Here is a 22,312-nt window from a genome sequence, read left to right on the forward strand (position 1 = left end):
TTATTTTTTCCAAGTATACATGGTAGAAGTTTCTAACTATGTAAATAATCAGTAATCATTGAAGAAGATTATGTGTAGTTGTGAACTGAAATCTATGGAGAAATTTAGAAGAAGATGGGGAATTGTTCTAAGGATAGACACTACTGACCTATTTTGTCTTACATGTTTAAGTGTCCTCTATGTCAGTTTCCTTGGTCTCTTCAGGAAATATCTCTACCTGAAGTTCCACAGATGCCAACTCACCATGGCCAAAACTGAACTTCTCTTGCCCTTGCCCAGCATCCTACATCTTTAATCCACACTGTTCCCTGTATCTGTTAATGGCCTCACCACATGCCCAGAAGCTCCCCTCAGAAAGCTGTGATTCAGAGTTCTCCTTCTGTTTTATTTCCCTCATCAAGCCTAACCTACTCTCAAACACATCCCATCTCTAACACCACTTCTGTTGCCTTAGTTCCAGCCTTTATGATCTCTGTTGTACTAGACTATTTTAGTAACTTCTTAGCTGATTCCGTGTCTTTTATACCCTGACTCTCCAATTCAGATATTTCTGAAACTAAAATGTGATTGTCTTTTCTTTGCTTTAAAATCTTCCATTAGCTCCCCCATCGCTACCCTAAAGGATGAAATTAAGGACTCTCAACATGGCATACATGGTTCTTCATGATCTGGCCCCGTTTTAGAAGTTTCTAAGTATGTAAATAATCAGTGACTGTTGTAGAGGTTTATGTGTAATTGTGAAATGAAATATATGGAGCAATTTAGAAGAAGATGGGGAATTAGAGCTAAGAATAGGCATTACTGACCTACTTTATCTTATATACTTAAGTTTTCTCTGTGTCAGTTTCCTCGGTCTATTCAAGAAATATCTTACCTGAAGTTCCACATATGCCAACTCATATGGCCACCTAAACCTGTTGAGCCTTGTCTCTTCCCATTCCTCTAAATTCCCCTACCTACCTGCTACTTGTTAAGCCTCATCTCTTCTGATTCCTTTAAATGCACTCCAGCCAATATCACACTACTTGACATACTTGGATGTCATGCTATTTCACATCCCAATAAGCAGTTACTGGTTTCCTTTTGTTACTCATATCTTATATATCCTTCTGTTATCTAATTGTTATTGTGATTGACTAATTGCACTAACATGGGGGTGCAGAGATACATCCATGCTAGTGTTATGGTTGATGCAAGGTAGATACACAGTAGATGGTGATTGAATGAATGAATGAGAACGCTTTGAAATCACACATTCAGACACACCATCACTCCAAACCTCTCATTTGATAAAATCTGCCCACTTTTTCACACATATAGCATGTCTGCTGGGCATGGAGGCATAAGCCTATAGTCATAGCTACTTGGGAGGCTGAAGCAGGAGGATTCCTTGAGTCCAGGAGTTTAAGCCTGCAGTGAATTATGATCCTATCATTGCATTCCAGCCTGGATGACAGAGCAAGACACTGCCTCTAAAAATAAATAAATAAAGTATGTCCATCCCATAATTATCTGTTTAGAGCATCATCCTTATTTAGTACCTTCTTAATTAATTTACTCTTTCAAAAAATATGTGTTGAACTGTGTGTCAGGCATAGAGGTTCTAAGTGTTAAACACTATTTACAGTGAACCTATCAGTCCTTTGGGAACTAGTCAGTTCTCAACTTGAAGGTCTCTTTGCTTTGATTGTAAAGGAGCAGACCAAAAACAGAAGGAAAAAACTTGAATAACATATTTCCTAGATATTTCTTAGGCTCTTCCAACTAAAAGGTATGTTGTAGAGAGGCAGGGAGTGTTGGGAGAAGGAACAAGTTTTTTTAATGCCTCCTATGTGCTAGAAACACTACACTTTAAAAATTTAATGCTCATAACAATAACTTCAAAAAATATCATGCCCAAGTATCGTGCCCATCCGATACAAGAAAACAGACAAGTCTTAGAAATTACTTTTTATTTTTATTTTTTTGAGACAGAATCTCACTCTGTTGCCCAGGCTGGAGTGCAGTGGCGCAATCTCGGCTCACTGCAAGCTCCGCCTCCCGGGTTCACACCATTCTCCTGCCTCAACCTCCCGAGTAGCTGGGACTACAGGCACCCACCCACCACCATGCCTGGCTAATTTTTTGTACTTTTAGTAGAGATGGGGTTTCACCGTGTCAGCCAGAGTGGTCTGGATCTCCTCACCTCATGATCTGCCCACCTCGGCCTCCCAAAGTGCTGGGATTACAGGCATGAGCCACCACACCCGGCCAAATCTTAGAAATTGAGTAACTTTCCAAAATCCCACAGATAACTAAGTGGCAGAAGCAAGATTTAAAAAATAATTCTCCTTCCAATACTCTACCCAGACCCTTTAGCCAGTACTTGAAGCAGCTGCCAATATAGACTAAATTTATTCAACAGATAGTTCTTGCCTGCATACTATGTGCCAGGGTTTTCTAGACGCTAAGATAAAATAATGTGCAAGACAAACAGAGCCTCTGTTCTTAGAGATCTTAGTCTGTAAGTGGTAACAAAGGAGAAAATAGGTAAAAGTATGCTGCACCTGAGGAACCTTAAGTCGTCATCAATGACTTAAGAAAGTGGCAAAGGCATATGGAAGAGAAAATTGACCAGAATTTTTACTTTTATTATTATACTTTATTATCTAAATTATAATCTTTTGATATTAAGCTAACTAAACTGATATAAACACATGGCAAACCCTTCCTTCCTCACCTTTCTGTGTTTACACTTCCTGATGCTGCCAGTCAGTTAGAGATCATAACTTCACATAACCTTACAAAGGTAAGGACTTTTCTTTGTAACTAAGTTCCCTTGCTAGAACCTCTAAACAAATAAAGTCATGTGCCGCATGACATTTCAGTCAACAATCACCACAGATACAGGGGTGGTCCTATAAATTATAATACCCTGTTTTTGCTGTATCTGTTCTATGTTTAGATTTATGTTTAGCTACACAAATACCATTTTGTTACAGTTGCTTATTTAGTACAGTAATGTGTGGTACAGGTTTATAGGCTAGGAGCAACAGGCTATAATATATAATCTTCGTGTGTAGTAGGCTATACCATCTAGGCTTCTGTAAGTACACTCTGTGATGTTCACAAACCAACAAAATTGCCTAATGACACGTTTCTCAGCACTTTTCCCCATTGTTATGTGATGTATGACTGTATTCTACTTCCAACTGCAGGAAACTTATTCAGACTCCCAGTATATGTATTTGTGACAACAATAATAATATGTGACTTTGTTGATTACTTACCCTGTTCTAAGCACGTTACATACATTATCTCAGTTACACCCTAAAACCTCATGACCTTAAGTGGCAGAGACAGCAAACTGTGTCCTTTCCCCCTTGAGCACAGAGTTAGACCACATTTCCCAGCCTCCTTTGCAATTAGTTGGGATCTTGTGACTGACTTCTGTCCCAGAGAATGTGGACAGAAATAATGAAAGCCATTTAAGTCTTGACCCATAAGGCCTCAAAAACCTCCTACACATGCTCCATATTCTCTTTCTTTCCCTTCTTACAGGCTGAATGAAGACTTCAGAGAATCTAGAGGAGGTCAATACCACAAAATGTAAGAAGCCTGGGGTCACAGATGAATCCTTGGAGGAATGCTGCCCGTGAGAACTGCATGACCAGAAACATAAATTATGCTGCCGAGCGCAGTGGCTCATGCCTGTAATCCCAGCACTTTGGGAGGCTGAGGCGGTGGATCACCTGAGGTCAGGAGTTAGAGACCAGCCTGACCAACATGGCGAAACCCTGTGTCTACTAAAAATACAAAAATTAGCCGAGCATGGTGGCATGCGCCTATAATCTCAGCTACTCAGGAGGCTGAGGCAGGAGAATTGTTTGAACCCTCGGAGGCAGAGGTTGCATTGAGCCAAGATTGTGCCGCTTCACTCCAGCTTGGGCGAAAGAGCAAAACTCTGTCTCTAAATAAATAAATCCCCTGAGATTTTTGATGCTGTTTGTTACAGTAATCAGCTACCCTACCTAATACACTTCTTTTCTCTCCATTTTACTGATAAAGAAATTAAAGCTTAGGAAAAGTAAGTAACTTGCTTAAGCTTGCTCAGCTGTTAGGTTGGGGAAGTAGGATTAGAGCTCAGGTCTACCTAACTTTACAGCTGGGCTCTCACTGCTTGTGTTCCTCGTGGAACTATTTCATGTACTTCTAAAATTTTCATAAAAATTCCATATGGCCCTTTACAAACTGCTACATCTAGCATGGCTACAAAAACAATAATCAGGGTAATCTCCAGCTTCTCTAACAGGTATGAGGCTCTCTTACTATCTTTAACACATTCCTGCCACACTTTCCTTTCTTTCAGATATATTACTTTAAAAATTTCAAAGTAACATTATATTTGGACTTTTTTAGTTATTCAGAGATGATGTCTAGACTGGTTGTTAAATACAATCCATCCCTTGAAAGGGAAAATTAGCCAAACCTTGACCCTGAATCATCATAAAAAAACTCTAATTAGGCATGGTGCAGTGCCTCAACTGTAATTCTGGCACTTTGGGAGGCCTCAGTGGTAGGATCACTTGAGTCCAAGAGTTAGAGACCAGCCTAGGCAACATAGCGAGACTCCTTATCTACCAAAATTTTAAAAACTTAGCCAAGTGTGGTGGTGTGCAGCTATAATACCAGCTACTTGGGAGACTGAGGCAGGAGGATAGCTTGGGCCCAGGAGCTTGAGGTTATAGTGAGCTAAGATTGGGCCACTACACTCCAGCTTGGGCAACAGAGTGAGCCCCTGTCTCAAACACACATGCACACACACACACACACAACCTCTCTATGAAGTAGAACAAAATTAGTACACATGAGATGTTAACATACCTGGGGGCCATTTTTCTCTGTAACCTAAGAGGATGAATCAAGTAAAAATGTGTTAGAACATGCAACATTGAACTAAAATGAAATCAGAAGCTTAATGCTAATGTTAATATTGGGATATTGAATTTTGACCAATAGGTATCAGAAAAATGAAGGATATTTCTTAATTCATTTCAAGTAATGGGAGATATACTGGATTTGGAGTCAGACACATTAGATCTTGAACTTAGGTTCAAAACTCTGGGCAAGTTACTCACTTTCTAATACATAACACAGGGATAATAGTAAATATCTTGCAGATTTCCTGTTAGGATTAACATAATGTATACAAAAAAACTAGTAAAATGCTTGACACACAGTTGTCACTCCATAAATAGGATTAATCAACATTTACCCAGGATTTGCTATGAGCAAAGCACTCTGCTACATTCTCAGGATACAGAGATGACTTAGACAAAATGCCAACACAGTATGTTAAGTACTATGATAGAGGTGTTGCATACAGTATTAAAAGAACAGAGAAAAGGAACCCTGAATTCTGCTTGGAGCAATCAGTGAGGGTTTCCCAGGGGCATAAATTGCCATGTTCTTTATATGTTTATCCTTTTGGCTTTGCATCTTTATCCTCTTGGCTATTTTATTCCCCCTCTTCTGGAGTAAGGTCCTTGATTGTTAATGAACACCTTTGTCCTTTACTCATGGTATTCCTAAGGCATTCGACAACAAATACGGGACCAATTCTTCATACAGCAGTAAGGTTGAACAAACCCTACCCAAATTAAAGGGGAAAAGACACTTGATTATATAAGGAAGACCTAAATGGATTATGGCACATGCTTTCATTGTCCACTTTTGAAAACCTGGGACTATGGCTTTGAAATGCCTTGTGAACTCTATAATCATTTTTGTCTTAGTGTCTGTCTGCATTGCAGTTACTAGATAAATGATCATCAGAGTCTTAGATGCTGCTGCACATCCATTGTTAAACTAGATAATTTACAGATGATCATTCAACAAAAGGAATGAGAAGGTTTCATAAAGAGGTCAAAAAAACTACCATGAAAAACTCAATATACCATTGCAACTTATTAAATAGCAATGCAGATCTGGACTGATGTTCCAGGTAATAATGGTATTTCTTCCAGCTTGGGTTGAAGATTGGCTGAAAGAAAGGAGACTGAGAAATGAAGCAAAAACTATAATGATTTGCAAAATGAATCAACTGTACCATTCCATGACATGCAACACAAACACAAAATTGAAGCCCTTATTGTTCTAACGCCAACTTGCTTAGAGACTTACAAGTTAAACCACAGATGAACTGATTTAATGTAACTCTGCACACGCATATGTTCTATAGCTCATCTAGTTAACAAATTTAAACCAATCTCTGCACTGGCTACTAATGTCAGCCATAAATCCCCCCATGATTAACACCAGCCTCCTCTCAAATCCTGTAAGTAATACCTTTTCCTAACTCCCCCTTTTGAGACGTTACTAAAATTTTGTTATGGTGATGCTTCTCCTTATTAGTAACTTTAATAAATCCAGATTTTTATAATTAGCAGGTTTTCTCATGGTTTTTGTATGGAGATGGCAGGCTAAATTGTGTCCCCTCCCTGCCAAAGATGGCAGGTCCTAATGCCTGAAACCTATGGCTATATTTTACATGGTAAAGAAATGTTGGCTAGGTACAGGGCTCACGCCTATAATTCTAGCACTTCGAAAGGCTGAGGCAGGTGGATCACTTGAGGTCAGGAGTTTGAGACCAGCCTGGCCAACATGGTGAAACCTCATCTCTCCTAAAAATACAAAAATTAGCCAGGCATGGTGGCACACACCTGTAATCTTAGCTACTCGGGAGGCTGAGGCAGGAGAATCACTTGAACCTGGGAGGTGGAGGTTGCAGTGAGCTGACATCGCACCACTGTACTCCAGCTGGGTGACAAAACGAGACTGTGTCTCAAAAAAATAAATAAATATAAATACAAAAATTAACTGGGCGTGGTGGTGCATGCCTGTAATCCCAGCTACTCAGGAAGCTGAGGCACAAGAATTTCTTAAACCCGGGAGGTGGAGGTTGCAGTCAGCTGTGATTGTGCCACTGCACTCCAGCCTCGGTGACAGAGCAAGACTCCGTCTCAAAAAAGAAAAAAAAAAAAGAAATGTTGCATTGCAGATTTAATAAAGTTTAGGATGGGGAGATTATCCTGGATTATCTGGGTGGGACCAATGTAATCACAGGGTACTTATAAGAAGAACACAGGCAATCAGAGGGAGGAAAAGGCTATGTAATAACAGAAGTAGAGATAGTGATATCGCCTCAATCCAAGGAATGCCAGTCACACCTAGAACCTGAAAGAAACAATGAATAGATTCCCTTTGGAAACTAGAAGGAATCATCCTTGTCCGCATCTTGTGTTTGGTCCCACTAGACTTATTTTAACACTAACATAAAAGAAGGTAACTTCTGGAGGTTAGAAGTCTAAAATCAGATAAAAGAATAAATTTCTATTGTGTTAAACCACTATGTTTGTGGTCATTTTGTTGCAGCAACAAGAGGAAACTAATACAGGGAGATTTGGCAGCAATTTGCAAAGTACATTCTTGTTGCTGTGTAGAGAATGGAATGTAAAATAAGAATAGAAGCAAGAAAAATAGCAAAGAAGGAATTGTTGTAGACCAGAAGAGCAGTGATCTGACTTAAATTAGGGTGGTAGGCATGGAAGTCAAAAGAAGTAGATAGATATATGTTGAATAGAGAATCAACAGAATTTGCTGGTGGATTGAATGGTAGAAAGTAGAATCTGGGTACAGTTGCTCAAGTAAAGACTATGAAAGGATGACTCTTAGGATTTTGGACTGAATAACTGTGTGAATGGAGAATAAGGACAGACGAAGTTGGAAGGAAGATAGCTTATATGCCACAATTAAAAAGAGCCTGGATATTGTCCTGAAGGCAAGAAGATTGAAAGATGCTAAGGACAGAAATGATACGAGAACTAACTGATCTTTGTGGAACCTCTCATACTTGAAATTCAATTAGTCTTTTAAATGATCCCCTGAGCCAGAAACCAGGATTCCATCTCCTTCCTTTACCTGTATAATGTTTTGGTTTTTAGTTCAATTACAGCCTTGTTATGAGATATCAAGAAAGTTTTGGACAGCTAAATTTTACATTTTATGGTCTTCATTAGGCCTAATTCACAGTGGGATTACAGAAGATTAGAAAACAAAAAGCTCATAAAAATAGTTGTACTCCTTTATAACACTTATCCCAAGGGCAAGATCAAAATAAAACTAGCTGGTGGATAGAGTATGATAGTGGCATTAGAAATAAGGAGAAGGCTATTGATTCTAGAGGTGAAAATGCATAGGAGTTGGCAAAGAGATTGCATGAAATGGATTAAGGAGAATGCAAATTTTAGGTTGATTCCTAAGTTTCCAGTTGTATCATGATGCTATTCACTAAAAAGGAGAATCCTGGAGCAGGGGGAAGTTGGAAAGGTAGCAGGGAAAGAATGTTGTATTCAGTTTGAACATACTGATTTTTTAAATTAATAAACTTTTTTTTTTTTTAGAGAAGGTTTAAATTCACAGAAAAATTGAGTGGAAAATACCGACAGTTCCCACATAGCTCCTGTCCCAACACATGCACAATCTTCACCACTGTGGACATCAGGTGCCACAATTGTACATTTGTTACGATCAGTGAACCTACATTGACACATCATTGTCACTGAAAGTCCATTGTTTACATTAGGGTTCAGTCTTGGAGTTGTACATTCTATGGGCTTTGACAAATGTATAACATGTATCCACCATTATAGAATCATACAGAATAGTTTTACTGACCTAAAAATTCTCTGTGCTCTGCCTATTTATCTCTCCCTTCCCCAACCTCTGGCAATCATTGATTTTTCACTGTCTCCATAGTTTTGCCTTTTCCAGAATATCATATAGTTGGAATCATACAGTATACACCCTTTTAAGATTGGCTTCTTTCACTTAGTAATATGGAAGTAAGATTCTTCAATGCCTTTTCCTCAATTGCGAAATAGCTCATTTCTTCTTAGTACTAAATAATATTTTGTTATCTAGGTGTACCACAGTTTACTTATCCATTCACCCACTGAAGGACATCTTAGTTGCTTCCAAGTTTTGGCAATTATTAATAAAGCTGCTATAAACATCTATGTGCATCTTTCTGTGTGGACATAAGTTTTCTTTTCCTTTTTTCCTTTTTTTTTTTTTTTTTTGAGACCGAGTCTTGTTCAGTTGCCCAGGCTGGAGTGCAATGGAGCCATCTGGGCTCACTGCAACCTCTGTCTCCTGGGTTCAAGCGATTCTCCTGCCTCAGCCTCCCAAGTAGCTGGGATTACAGGCACCTGCCATCATGCCCAACTAATTTTTGTTTTTTTGTAGAGACAGGGTTTCACCATGTTGGCCAGGCTAGCCTCAAACTCTTGACCTCAGGTGATCCGCCTGCCATGGACTCCCAAAGTGCTGGGATTATAGGCGTGAGCCACTGCACCTGGCCGAACGTAAGTTTTCAGTTCATTTGGGTAAATACTAAAGAGCACAATTGCTAGATCGTATGGTAAGAATATGTTTGTTTTGTGAGAAACTGCCAAACTCTCTTCCAAAGGGGCTCCACCATTTTGCATTCCCACTGGCAATGGATGTGAGTTTCTGTTGCTACACATCCTCTTCAGCATTTGGTATTCAGTGTTCTGAATTTTGGGTCATTCTAATAGGTTTGTAGTGGTATCTCGTTGTTGTTTTAATTTGGATCTCCCAATGACATATGATGTTGAACATCGTTTCACCTGATTACTTACCATCTGTGTATCTTCTTTGGTGAGGTGTCTGGTCAGGTATTTTGCTCATTTTTAAATTGGCGTGTTCATTTTCTTATTGTTGAGTTTTAAGTATTCTTTGTATGTTTTCGATAACAGTCCTTTATCAGATGTTTATTTTGCAAATATTTACTCCCAGTCTATTGTTTATCTTATTCAATTTTACATTGTCTTTCACATAGTAGAAGTTTTTCAATTTTTTTTTCTTTTCTTTTCTCTTTTTTGTAAGACGGGGTCTCACTCTGTCACCCAGGCTGGAGTGCAGTGGCACAATCAGGGGTCACTGCAGCCTTGATCTCCTGGGCTCAAGTGATTCTCCTGCCTCAGCCTCCCCAGTAGCTGGGACTGCAGGCATGTGCCACCATGCCTGGCTAATTTGTTTATTTTTTGTAGAGATGGGGTTTCACTATGTTGCCCAGACTGGTCTCAAACTTGTGGCCCCAAGCAATCCTCCTGCCTTGGACTCCCAAAATACTGAAATTACAGACATGAGCCACCATGCCAGGCCAAGTTTTTCAATTTTAATGAAGTCCAGCTATCAATTATTTCATGAATCATGCATAGGGTTGAATCTAAAAAGTCACTGCCATACCCAAGGTCATTTAGGTTTTCTCCTTTGTTATCGTGTGGGACTTTTATAGTTTTGTGTTTTACATTTAGGTTTGCTGTGGTATGAATGTTCGTATCCACTCCCCAAAATCCTAACCCCCAAAATGATGGTATTAGGAGGTGGAGCCTGTGAGAGATCATTAGGTTACTGTGGGTGGAACTCTCATTAATTGGATTAGTACCCTTATAAAAGGCCCAGAGAAATTCCTTCCTCCTGCCATGTGAAGGCACAGTGAAAAAACAGTGATCTGTGAATTAAGAAGTGGACCTTCACTAGACATCAAATCTGCCGGTGTCTTGATCTTTGATTTACTACTCTCCAGAACTGCAAGAAATAAATTTCTGTTATAAATAAGCTACCCACTCTATGGTAATTTATTAGAGCATCCTAAATGGATTAAAGACAAGGTCTATGATCCATTTTTAAAATCCTTAATGCTGATTCTAGAATATAATCCATTTTGACTTAATTTTTGTGAAAGATATAAGGACTGTGTCTAGATTCTTTTTTTTTTTCTTGCATGTAGATGTCTAGTTGTTCCAACAAAACTTATTGAAAAAACTATCTTTTCTCCATTGAATTGCCTTTGCTCTTTTGTCAAAGATCAATTGACTATGTTTATGTGGGCCTATTTCTGGGCTATTTTGTTCCATTAATCTCTTTGTCTATTCTTTTACCAATACCATGCTGTCTTGATTACTGTAGCTTTATAGTAAGTCTTGAAATCAGGTAGTGTCAGTCTTCTTCTTCTGTTCTTCTCCTTCAACAGTGAGTTGGCTGTTCTGGGTCTTTTGCCTCTCCGTATAAACTTCACAGTTAGTTTGTCAGTATCCACAAAGAACATGCTAGGATTTTGATTGGGATTGCATTGGGAAGAACTAGCATCTTGATGACATTGAGTCTTCCTATCCGTAAACATAGAATACTCCTCTGTTTTTTCAGTTATGTAATTTATTTGTAGTCTTCCTCATATAGACCTTGTACATATTTTGTTAAATCTATACCTATTTTATTTTGGGGATGTGCTAATGTAAACAGTAATGTATTTTCAACTTCAAATTCTACTTGTTTTTTGCTAATATATAGGCAAGTGGTTGATTTTTGTATATTAACATTGTATCCTACAACCTTGTTATAATAGCTTATTAGTTCCAGGAGTTGGTTTGGTTGATTCTTTTGGATTTTCTGCATAGATGATCATGTCATCTGTAAACAAAGCCAGTTTAATTTCTTCCTTCCCAATCTGTATACCTTTTTTTTTTTTTATTTTAATGCCTTAGCTAGGACTTCTAGTACAAAATTGAAAAGCAGCAGTGAGAGGACATCCTTGACTTGTTCATGATCTTAGTGGGAAAGCTTCAAGTTTCTCAGTGTTACGTATGAAGTTAGCCGTAGGGTTGTTGTAGATGTTCTTTATCAAGCTAAGGAAGTTTCCTTCTATTCCTAGTTTCCTGAGAGTTTTTATCATGAATGGTGTTTGGTTTTGTCAAGTACTTTTCTATATCTGTTTATATGATAATGTGAGCTTTCTTCTTTAACCTGTTGATGTGGTAGGTTACACTGATTGATATTTGAATGGTGAACCAGCCATGAATACCTGGAATAAGTCCCACTTGGTCATGTTTTATAATTTTTTATACATACTTTGATTCAATTTACTAATTTTTTGAGGATTTTTGCATCTATATCATGAGAGATACTGGTCTATCATTTTCTCATGAGGTTCGTCTGATTTTGGTATTAGAATTCTGCTGGCCTCATGGAATGAGTTAGGAAGTATTCTCTGCTTTTATCTTCTGAAGGAGATTGTAGAGAATTGATCTATTTTTTTCCCTTAAGTATGTGTTAGAATTCACCAGTGAACCCATCTTGGCCATGTTCTTTGTGTTTCAGAAGGTTATTAATTATTGGTATCATTTTGTAAATACATCTAGGCCTATTCAGATGGTCTGTTTTTTTCCTGTATAAGTTTTTGTAGACTATGTCTTTCACAATTCTTTTTCTTTTTTTTTGAGACAGAGTCACACTCTGTCGCCCAGGCTGGAGTGCAGTGGCGCGATCTCAGCTCACTGCAACCTCTGCCTCCCGGGTTCAAGCGATTCTCCTGCCTCAGCCTCCCAAGTAGCTAGGATTACAGGCATTCGCCACCATGCCCGGCTAATTTTTGTATTTTTAGTGGAGATGGGGTTTTGCCATGTTGGCCAGACTGGTCTCGAACTCCTGACCCCGTGATTCACCTGCCTCGGCCTTCCAAAGTGCTGGAATTATAGGTGTGAGCCACCACTCCCAGCCTCACAATTCTTAAGTTACTCCATTTCATCTAAGTTATCACATTTGTGAGCATAGAGTTGTTCATAATGTTCCTTCCTTTTAATGTCCCTTCTTTCATCTCTGATATTACTAACTTGTGTCTTCTCCTGTTTTTTTCTTAGCCTGGTTAGAGGTTTATTGATTTTATTGATCTTTTCAAATAATCAGCTTTTCATTTTTTAAATTTCTCTCTATTAATTTCCTGTTTTCCATTTCATTGATTTTTGCTCTAATTATTATTTTCTTCTGCTCACATTAGACTTAATTTGCTCTTATTTTTGTCATTCCCTAAGGTGGTGGCTTAGGTTATTGATTTTTAGATCTTTCTTCTTTTGTAGCATATGCATCCAGTGCTATAAATTTACCTCAAAGTACTCCTTTTGCTGTATCCCACAAATTTTGATAAATTATATTTTCATTTTCATGCAGTTTAAAATATTTTTAAAATTTCTCTTGAGTTTTTTTTTTTTTTTTTTTGACTCGTGTTATTTAGAAGCGTTTTGTTTAATATCCAACTATTTGGGATCTTCCCACCTTCTATCGCTGATTTCTAGTTTAGTTCCATTTGGCCTGAGAGCAGATATTGGAAAATTTTTATTCTTTTAAATTTTTTAAGGTGTATTTTATGGCCCAGAATATGGTCTTTCTTGACAAATACTTTACATGAGCTTGAGAAGGATATATAATCTGTTTTTGTTGGATAAAATGGTCTGTAGATGTCAGTTATATCTAGTTGAGTGATAGTTTTGAGTTCAACTATATCCTTGCTGATTTTCTCCCTGCTGGATCTGGTTATTCCTAATAGAGGAGTATTACAGTCTCTAACTACAATAGTGGATTCATGTATTTCTCTTTGTAGCCGTATCCATTTTTGCCTCACATATTTTGATGCTCTACTGTTAGGCACATATAAGTTAAGTATTGTTATGTCTTCTTGGAGTATTGACCCCTAAAGGGGATAAATCATTATGTAATGCTCCTCTTTATCCCTGATAATTTCCTTGCTCTGAATTCTGCCCTGTCTGAAATGAATAATAGCTACTCCTATATTTTGATTAGTGTTAGCATAGTATATTTTTCTATATCACTTCATTTTTAATATGTATATTTCTTTATATTTAAAGTAGGTTTTTTGTAGACAGCATATAGTTGGAGCTTGGTTTTTGATCCACTCTGACAAGGTGTGCTTATTTTTTGCTTGCTTGTTTGTTTCTTTGAGACAGTCTCACTCTGTTGTCCAGGCCAGAGTGCAGTGGTGCAATCATGGCTCACTGCAATCTCTGCCTCCCAGGTTCAAGCGATTCTCCTCCCTTTGCTTCCTGAGTAGCTGGGATTACTCAGGCATGCACCACCATGGCCCCGCTAATTTTTGTGTTTTTAGTAAAAACTGGTTTTCTCCATGTTGGCCAGGCTGGTCTCTAACTCCTGGCCTCAAGCAATCTGCTGGCCTCAGCCTCCCAAAGTGCTGATATTAAAGGTGTGAGCCACTGAGCCTAGTCTGACAAGGTGTGCTTAGGCCACTGATGTTTACAGTAATTATTAATATAGTTGGGTTAATATCTACCATATTTGTTTTCGTGTTCCATTTATTGCCCTTATTCTTTGTTCCTATTTTTGTCTTCCACATGTTTTCTGCCTTTGTGGTTTTAATTGAGTGTTTTATGTGATTCTGTTTTCTGTCCTTTCTTAGCATATTGATTGATTATACTTGTTTTGCTTTTACTTTTGTAAGTGATTGCACTTACAAACTGGTTTGCTATATACATTTACAACTAATTCAAGTCTACTTTCAGATAACACTATACCACTTCACAGGTAGCACAAGTACCTTATAATAACAAAGTATTCCTAATTCCTCCCTCCTATCACTGATATTACTGCTGTCATTTATTTCACTTATCCATAGGTATACATAAGCATGTATATGTAATATACATATATAGTCAAATACATTGTTACTATTAATATTTTGAACAAAATGTTACATTAGAAAAATTAGGAATAAGAAAAATAAAATTCCCAAAGCTCTTCCTTTCTTTATATAGTTGCAAGTTTCTTACCTATATCATTTTCCTTCTCTTGAAAGAATTTCTTTTAGAATTTCTTGCAGGGCAAGTCTACTGGCAGCAAATTCCTTTCATTTTTGTTTGTCTGAGAAAGTCTTTATTTATTCTTCACTTTTTTTTTTTTTTTTTTTGAGATAGAGTCTTGTTCTGTCACCCAGGCTGGAGTGCAGGAGCATGATCTTGGCTCACTGCAGCCTCTACCTCCCAGGTTCAAGTGATTCTCCTGCCTCAGCCTCCTGAGTAGCTGGGACCACAGGCACCCACCACCATGCCCAGCTAATTTTTTTGTATTTTTAGTAGAGGTGGGGTTTTACCATGTTGGCCAGGCTGGTCTCAAGTTCCTGACCTCAACTGATCTGCCTGCCTTGGCCTCCCAAAGTGCTGGGATTACAGGCATGAGCCACCATGCCCAGCTCTTCTTTACTTTTGAAGGATAATTTTGCAGGGTACAGAATTCTAGGTTGCTGGTTTTTTTCCTTTCAACACTTTAAATATTTTGCTCCACTTCATTCTTGTTTGTATGGTTTCTGAGGTGAAGTCAGATGTAATTATAGGTAAGGTGTTTTTACCCTCTAGCTTCTTTCAAGATTTTTTCTTTATTTTTGATTTTCTGAAGTTTGAATAAATATGCTTAGTATAGTTTTGGTGGGCATTTATTTTGCTTAGTGTTCTCTGAGCTTCTTGGGTCTGTGGTTTGGTGTCTGACATTAATTTGGGGAAATTATTGCTTCAAATATTGCTTTAGTTCCTCTCTCTCTTTCTTCTCCTTCTGATATTTCCAACCTGTAAATTCCACTTTTTGTAGTTGTCTTACAGTTCTTGGATATTCTGTTGTGGGTTTCTTTTCTCCGGGAATTTTTTTTCTCTTTTTCTTTCATTTTTGGAAGTTTCCTTGTCACGTCCTCAAGCTCAGAGATTCTTCCCTCAGCCTAGTCCAGTCTACTAAGGAGTTCATCAACGGCATTCTTTATTTCTGTTAGTGTTCTTGATCTCTAGCCTTTCTTTCTGACTTTTTCTTAGAATTTCCATCTCTCTGCTTATATTTTTCCATCTGTTCTTAAATGTTGTCTACTTTTTACATTAGAGGCCTTAACATATTAATCATATTTGTTTTAATTCTCAGTCTGATAATCCCATAATCCATGCCGTATCTGAAACTGGTTCTGATGCTTAAGTTTCTTCAAACTTGTTTTTTGTATAGTACTATTTTGTTGGAATCTGGACATAATAACTAGGTGAAAGAAATCCCGGTAAACAGGCCTTTAGTGATAAGGTTTGGGTAAAGTGGTAAGGTTTGGGGGGATGAAAAGCATTCTATAGTCCAATGATTTGATTCCAGTATTTTCTGAGCATGTGTACTTCCAGTCCTCCAGATAGGTTAGGCACTGAGAGTTTAGTCCCCCAGTAGATTAGGCTCTTGTGGTATCATATAAAATACAATAATCTTGTGTATAATACAAAAATATATTTGGTCTGTTCCTGTCTTCTGGCACAGAACTCCTAAAACCTTTGGAATTTCCCTTGGAATGATAGGAGTGCCTTTGTTATTCATAACAAGCCCCTCTCCACCATGTCTATATTTATACAAATAAGGTGGCTTAGGGTGGGGCCCTTAGATGGCCTCAGGATAGAACTGGTCTCTAGAAAGAACAAGTGATTAGAGGGTGAGAATTTTCAGCCCCACTCATCAACCTCTGGGGAGGGAATGGGGACCTGGAGATTGAGCTCTATCAAAACTCTTGAACAATGAAATTCAGAGAGCTTCTGAATTGGCGAATACATCCATGTATTGGAAGGGTGGTGCATTCTAATTCCACAGGAACTGAAGTTTCTGAGCTCAGGACCATTCTAGACCTTGCCCTGTGCATTTCTTTATCTGGTTGTTCACTTGTGTCCTTTATATTAAACCAGTAAATATAAGTAAAGTGCCTTCCTGAGTACTGTGAGCCATTCTAGCCAATTACTGAACCTGAGGAGGGGCTCATGGGAACCCCATATTTATTTATTCTTTTATTTTATTTATTTTGAGATGGAGTTTTGCTCTGTCACCCAGGCTGAAGTGCAGTGGCGCGATCTCAGCTCACTGCAACCTCTGCCTCCCAGAAAGAACCCCATATTTATAGCCAATCAGTCAGATGTATGAGTGCCCAGGGACTTCTGATAGGCATTTTAAATGGAGGAGGTCTTGAGAGATTGAGCCCTTAACCCTATGGCGCCTGAAGCTAACTCCAGGTAGTTAGTGTCAGAATTGAATGGAATTTGTTGGCATCCAACTGGTATCCAGAGAATTGGAGAATTGGTTGCTGGTGTTGGAAAAAAAATCCACTCAGATAAAACAGTTTCCCATGATGGTAGACCTTGTTAAGAAAGAAGTGCTCTATCATATTTAAAAATGGTTCCTTTTTCTCTTCCCCTGCAAGAAGCATGAGGGATTTTTCTCCAGTATTGACTGTGTGTACCTGGTAGAGCTTCAGGAGGTAAAACTCACAAAAGTGTTAGGGCCTCCTAGGACAAGGTCCCCCTGGAGTTTATAACTCGAAGACTTGTCCACACTGAACCTCCAGCAATTTGTTAATTATAGGTTAGGTTTTCCTACCCTGGCACTGGCTCCCTGTATCTGCCTGCCTGTCTTCAATTTTGGGGCAGCAGTCTGCCCTGTGACCTGTGACCTCGTTTTTTTTTTGACAGATCTAAGAAATGTTGTAGATTTTTTTGTTTGGTCAGCTTTTTTATTTGTTGTTAGGATGGAGTGGTGACGGTTTTTTGTTTTGTTTTGTTTTGTTTTTTTGAGACGGAGTCTCACTCTGTTGCCCAGGCTGGAGTGCAGTGGCATGACCTCGGCTCACTGCAACCTCCTCCTCCTGGGCTCAAGAGATTCTCCTGCCTCAGCCTTCCAAGTAGCTGGGATTACAGGCGTGTGCCACCACACCTGGCTAATTTTCGTATTTTTAGTAGAGACAAGGTTTGACCATGTTGGCTAGGCTGGTCTTGGACTTCTGACCCTCCACCCACCTCAGCCTCCCAGAGTGCTGGGATTATAGGTGTGAGCCAGTATGCCTGGCGAGGGGTGACTTTTAAGCTACTTACATGCCAGAATAAAAACTGAAAGTCCTAGACATACTGATTTAGAGTTGTTCCTGAGATACCCAAATGGAACTGTCCAGTATGCCAAAGGATATTGATGTGGCTTTCAGTAAGCTGGAGATCAGACCCAAACACTGTGAGTGTGTAAGCAGTTGGTGAAATCATGCAATGTATGAAGTTAACCTGGGAGTGAGCTAAAGACAGTCCTGGGTAATTCCAACATTAAAGGGCAGCATACAATTTTGAATGAGCACTGAAGATATATAGTCACTCTCTGATAAAATTAAGTTTTCCCTGGTACCTTGTTATAGCTCATATAAATTTATCAAAGTTCATTACCTTTTACTCTTTTACACCCACACCTCCCACACCTCGTTTAACTAAAGCAATTATATTACATAATCTGCTCATCCTGGGGCAATTTTTAAGACGTAGACTTTTTAACAGTGGAATAAAGTATTTCCAACTATCTTTTAAATAAGGTTCTATAGATTAATTCAAATCTTTTGTTTAAACATATCACTTTAAAGCAAATATATTTTATTCCAGTTGGCAAACTAGAGAAAGTTTCAAGTACTGAATTCTAAACCTCCAGAAGTAGGATTAAAATTTTAGATGCTTGAGGATTCCAGGAAACAGCAACATTTCTGCATGCTACAGTAGAATAAAGGCTGGAGGGACACATCTGCCCAACTTTATGTTATAATTAAATCACTTTGTACTGACATAGCTTTAGTTTAGAAGAGAATGTTTGTGGGGATTTTTAATCAGATAAAAATAGGGCTGCTGTTTTCTCTATACCAATTAACATAGTTGACATTTAGCCAGATCTACCCTGGACACAGCAGGGGATGTACAGTTTGTCCTGGTTCTGTGGGAAATGGAAAATGCAGTACTTGGCACAAGAAAAATATGTGAACCCAAAAAAATATCAAATATAGCAAGTCAAATTAAGTAAATTGATTTACTGAAGGGCAGTCTATGCTTTCGAGAGAAAAAAGCTGGAAGAAAGACTCTCTAGACTACTTTAAAAAGCTGAAGAGACCTTGAGTTTAACTATTAATATTATATGTTAATAAATGAGCATCTTTAGTTACAGTCATTTTTCTAGCACTTAAATATGCAATTCTTGTGATGAGTTTAAGAAAGGAACCGGTAGTGGCTCATACACAGTATATGAAGACATGTTAAGGCCGGGTGCTGTGCTTCATGCCTGTAATCCCAGCACTTTGGGAAACCAAGGCAGGTAGATCAGTTGAGGTCAGGAGTTCAAGACCAGCCTGGCCAACAGGGTGAAACCTTATCTCTACTAACAATACAAAAATTAGCCAGGTTTAGTGGTACACACCTGTAATCCCAGCTACTCAGGAGGCTGAGGCAAAAGAATCGCTTGAACCTGGGAGGAGGAGGTTGCAGTGAGCCGCGGTCATGCCACAGCATTCTAGCCTGGGTGACAGAGCAAGACTCTGTCTCAAAAAAAAAAAAAAAAAAAAGACATGTTAAAAATTTTTAGCACAGAAAGACTACTTACATGCCATCTAACCCATTCCGTCACTTACAGATGAGGAAAATTGATCCCAGGGATGTTAAACCGCTTTCATCAAGTCACACTGATTTGTTGCCCTCTCAGAACTTCTGCCACACATCCTTTGGCTCATGCATCAAAAACTTTATGAGAATATCGATGATATAGTAACATTTCAAATAACTACAATGCTTGAAGAACAAATAGTTTATTCTCGTTCATTTGAAATTCTGATTAATGTTTAGAAAGAAAAGTATTTTTATATTTATACCTTCTTAAAAATTTATCACAAGTGTCTTAGCTCATGGTAGCACCTTTATAAATAATAGGTTGAAAACATGAAATTGCTAATATTAGCTACGTTTTTTAACCACAAAAATAGCAAATTTTGATCAAGTGCGGTGGTTCATGCCTGTAATCCCAGCACTTTCGGAGGCTGAGGCAGGCGGATCACCTAAGGTCAGGAGTTCAAGAGCAGCCTGGCCAACATGACAAAACCCTGTCTCTACTAAAAAAACACAAAAATTAGCCAAACGTGGTGGTGGGTGTCTGTAATCCCAGCTACTGGGGAGGCTGAGGCAGGAAAATCCCTTGAATCCGGGAGGTAGAGGTTGCAGAGAGCCAAGATCACACCACTGCACTCTAGCCTGGGTGACAAAGTGAGACTCTGAAGAAAAAACAACAAGAAAGAAAGAAAGAATGAGAGAAAGAAAGAAGGAAAGCAAGAAAGAAAGAAAAGAAAGAAAGAGAGAAAGAGAAAGAAAGAAAGAAAAAATTTGGGGACTTGTACTAGTCAGCATCCAAAATGGATCTAAGTGACCTTTACCTCTTGGTATTCAAGTCCTTGTATAGCCCCTGCCCATGATGAACAGGAATACCTGTGCAACCAATAGAATATTGAGGAATTGAGGATGTTTGACTTCTGAGGGTAAGGTCATAAACAATATTGCAGCTTCCACTTTGCTCTTTCCTGGCTTACTCACTCTGGCAGGAATCAGCCACCAAGTTATGAGAACACTCAAACAGTCCAAGGGAAAGGTCGACGTGGCGAAGAACTCAGACCTCCCGCCAGCAGCCTGCACTAACTTGCCAGCCTGTGAATGAGCCATCTTGGAAGCAGATCTTCCCACACCAGAGTAAAGCCTCCAGAAGCCCTGACCAACATCTTGATTACAACCCCATGAGGCACGCTGAGCCAGAACCAACCAGCTAAGCTCTTTCCAAATTCCTGGCCTATGGAAACTATGTGAGATACTGTTTTTCGTTTATTTTTTTAGAGACAGAGTCTCCCTATGTTGCCCAGGCTGGGAGTGCAGTGACTATTCAAAAGTGCACAATCAGTACACTACAGCCTGGAATTCCTGGGCTCAAGACATACTCCTGCCTCAGCCTCCCAAGTAGCAGGGACTACCGGCACATGTCACAGTGCCCACTGAGATGCTATTGTTTTAAGTCACTAAGTCTTGGGATAATAGGTAACAAATATGGAGCTTTTACAAATACGTATCTGGGCCAGGCGCAGGGCCTCATGCCTGTAATCGCAGCACTTTGGGAAGCCAAGGCAGAAGGATCTCATAAGCCTAGGAGTTCGAGACCAGCCCAAGCAACATAGCAAGACCCTGTCTCTACAAAAATTAAATTGAAATAATTAGCTGGGTATGGTGGTGTGTGCCTGTAGTCCTTGCTACTAGGAAGGCTGAGGGAGAGAGGATCACTTGAGTGCCGGCATTTGAAGTTGCAATAAGCCATGATCGTGCCACTGCACTCCAGCCTGGGAGTGAGACCCTGTCTTTAAAACAAACTGTATATACATATATATACACACACACACATACACACAAGTATACATATGTGTGTGTGTGTGTATATACATATAATATATATAGAGAGGCCAGGCATAGTGGCTCATGCCTGTAATCCCAGTACTTTGGGAGACTGAGGCAGGAGGATTGTTAGAGCCCAGAAGTTTGAGACCAGCCTAGGCAACATAGTGAGACCCCATCTCTACGAAAAAAAGAAAGAGGCTGGGAGCGGTGGCTCACACCAGCACTTTGGGAGGCCGAGGTGGGCAGATCAGGAGGTTAGGAGATCGAGACCATCCTGGCGAACACGGTGAAACCCCATCTCTACTAAAAAAAAATACAAAAAATTAGCTGGGCATGGTGGCGGGTGCCTATAGTTCCAGTTACTTGGGAGACTGAGGCAGGAGAATGGCATGAACCTGGGAGGCAGAGATTGCAGTGAGCCAAGATTGTGCCACTGTACTCCAGCCTGGGTGACAGAGCGAAACTCCAAGTCAAAAAAAAAAAAAAAAAAAAAAAAAAAGAAAGGAAAAATAAAATATAAGACTAGATAGTATTAGGAAAATTTACAGCATTACTATGGGGGAGACAGAGGAATGACATTTTGTTTGTTTTAAAATACGGTTTATAGTTCATGTGGTTTCCTTGAACCAATAAGACCCTTCCTAAATCCATTCCAGAGATTATTATTTTGGGTTTCATTTCCTTCTTAGAGAGCCCTCTAAGAATCTCTCCCTGCAAGGTGACTCAAGTTCACACCAATGTTTCTCTGCTTTGATCCTCAGTAAAACTTGTTGGACTTCACAGTTCATTCTTTTAGTATCTAATCTCTAATTGTTTCAAGTATGCATTGCTTATCTCTTCAATTAAATCAATTAGATTGTAAAATTCCTGCAGCCAGGACCACATCTTTTACTTGCTTTAGACCTTCAACATTGTTATCTGCTGGGGACACATTACATGAGTATCATTACTCATTTATTGATTGACCAAATTAATAGAATCGCTTCTTAACATGGTTTTCCTCCTTGAAGATCATTTTATCTTAGAAACCATTCTTTATTTCAACATGGATGTTTTTCTACCAAGAAAACCATACAGTACTTTAAAACACCCAAGTCTATCATATAATCCTCTTTGAGTTATTCATACTTCAGAAATGTGCTGAATTTTTTGCTATCACTTCATGACTTTCT

At 38.9% G+C, this 22,312-nt stretch overlaps 1 protein-coding gene across 1 annotated transcript in view; it reads left to right on the top strand.

The window, feature by feature from the left end:
- Positions 1–22,312, top strand: part of LOC114672368 (uncharacterized) — a 29,963-nt gene that overhangs the window by 2,214 nt on the left and 5,437 nt on the right. The window contains exon 2 of the mRNA XM_077964165.1: positions 3,541–3,588. Within this exon, the coding sequence (XP_077820291.1) occupies positions 3,541–3,549 (9 nt within the window). The 3' untranslated portion in view covers positions 3,550–3,588. The remainder of the gene's footprint in view (positions 1–3,540; positions 3,589–22,312) is intronic.

Source organism: Macaca mulatta, chromosome 14 (genome assembly GCF_049350105.2).
Source record: "Macaca mulatta isolate MMU2019108-1 chromosome 14, T2T-MMU8v2.0, whole genome shotgun sequence".
NCBI classification, from domain to species: Eukaryota; Metazoa; Chordata; class Mammalia; order Primates; family Cercopithecidae; genus Macaca; species Macaca mulatta.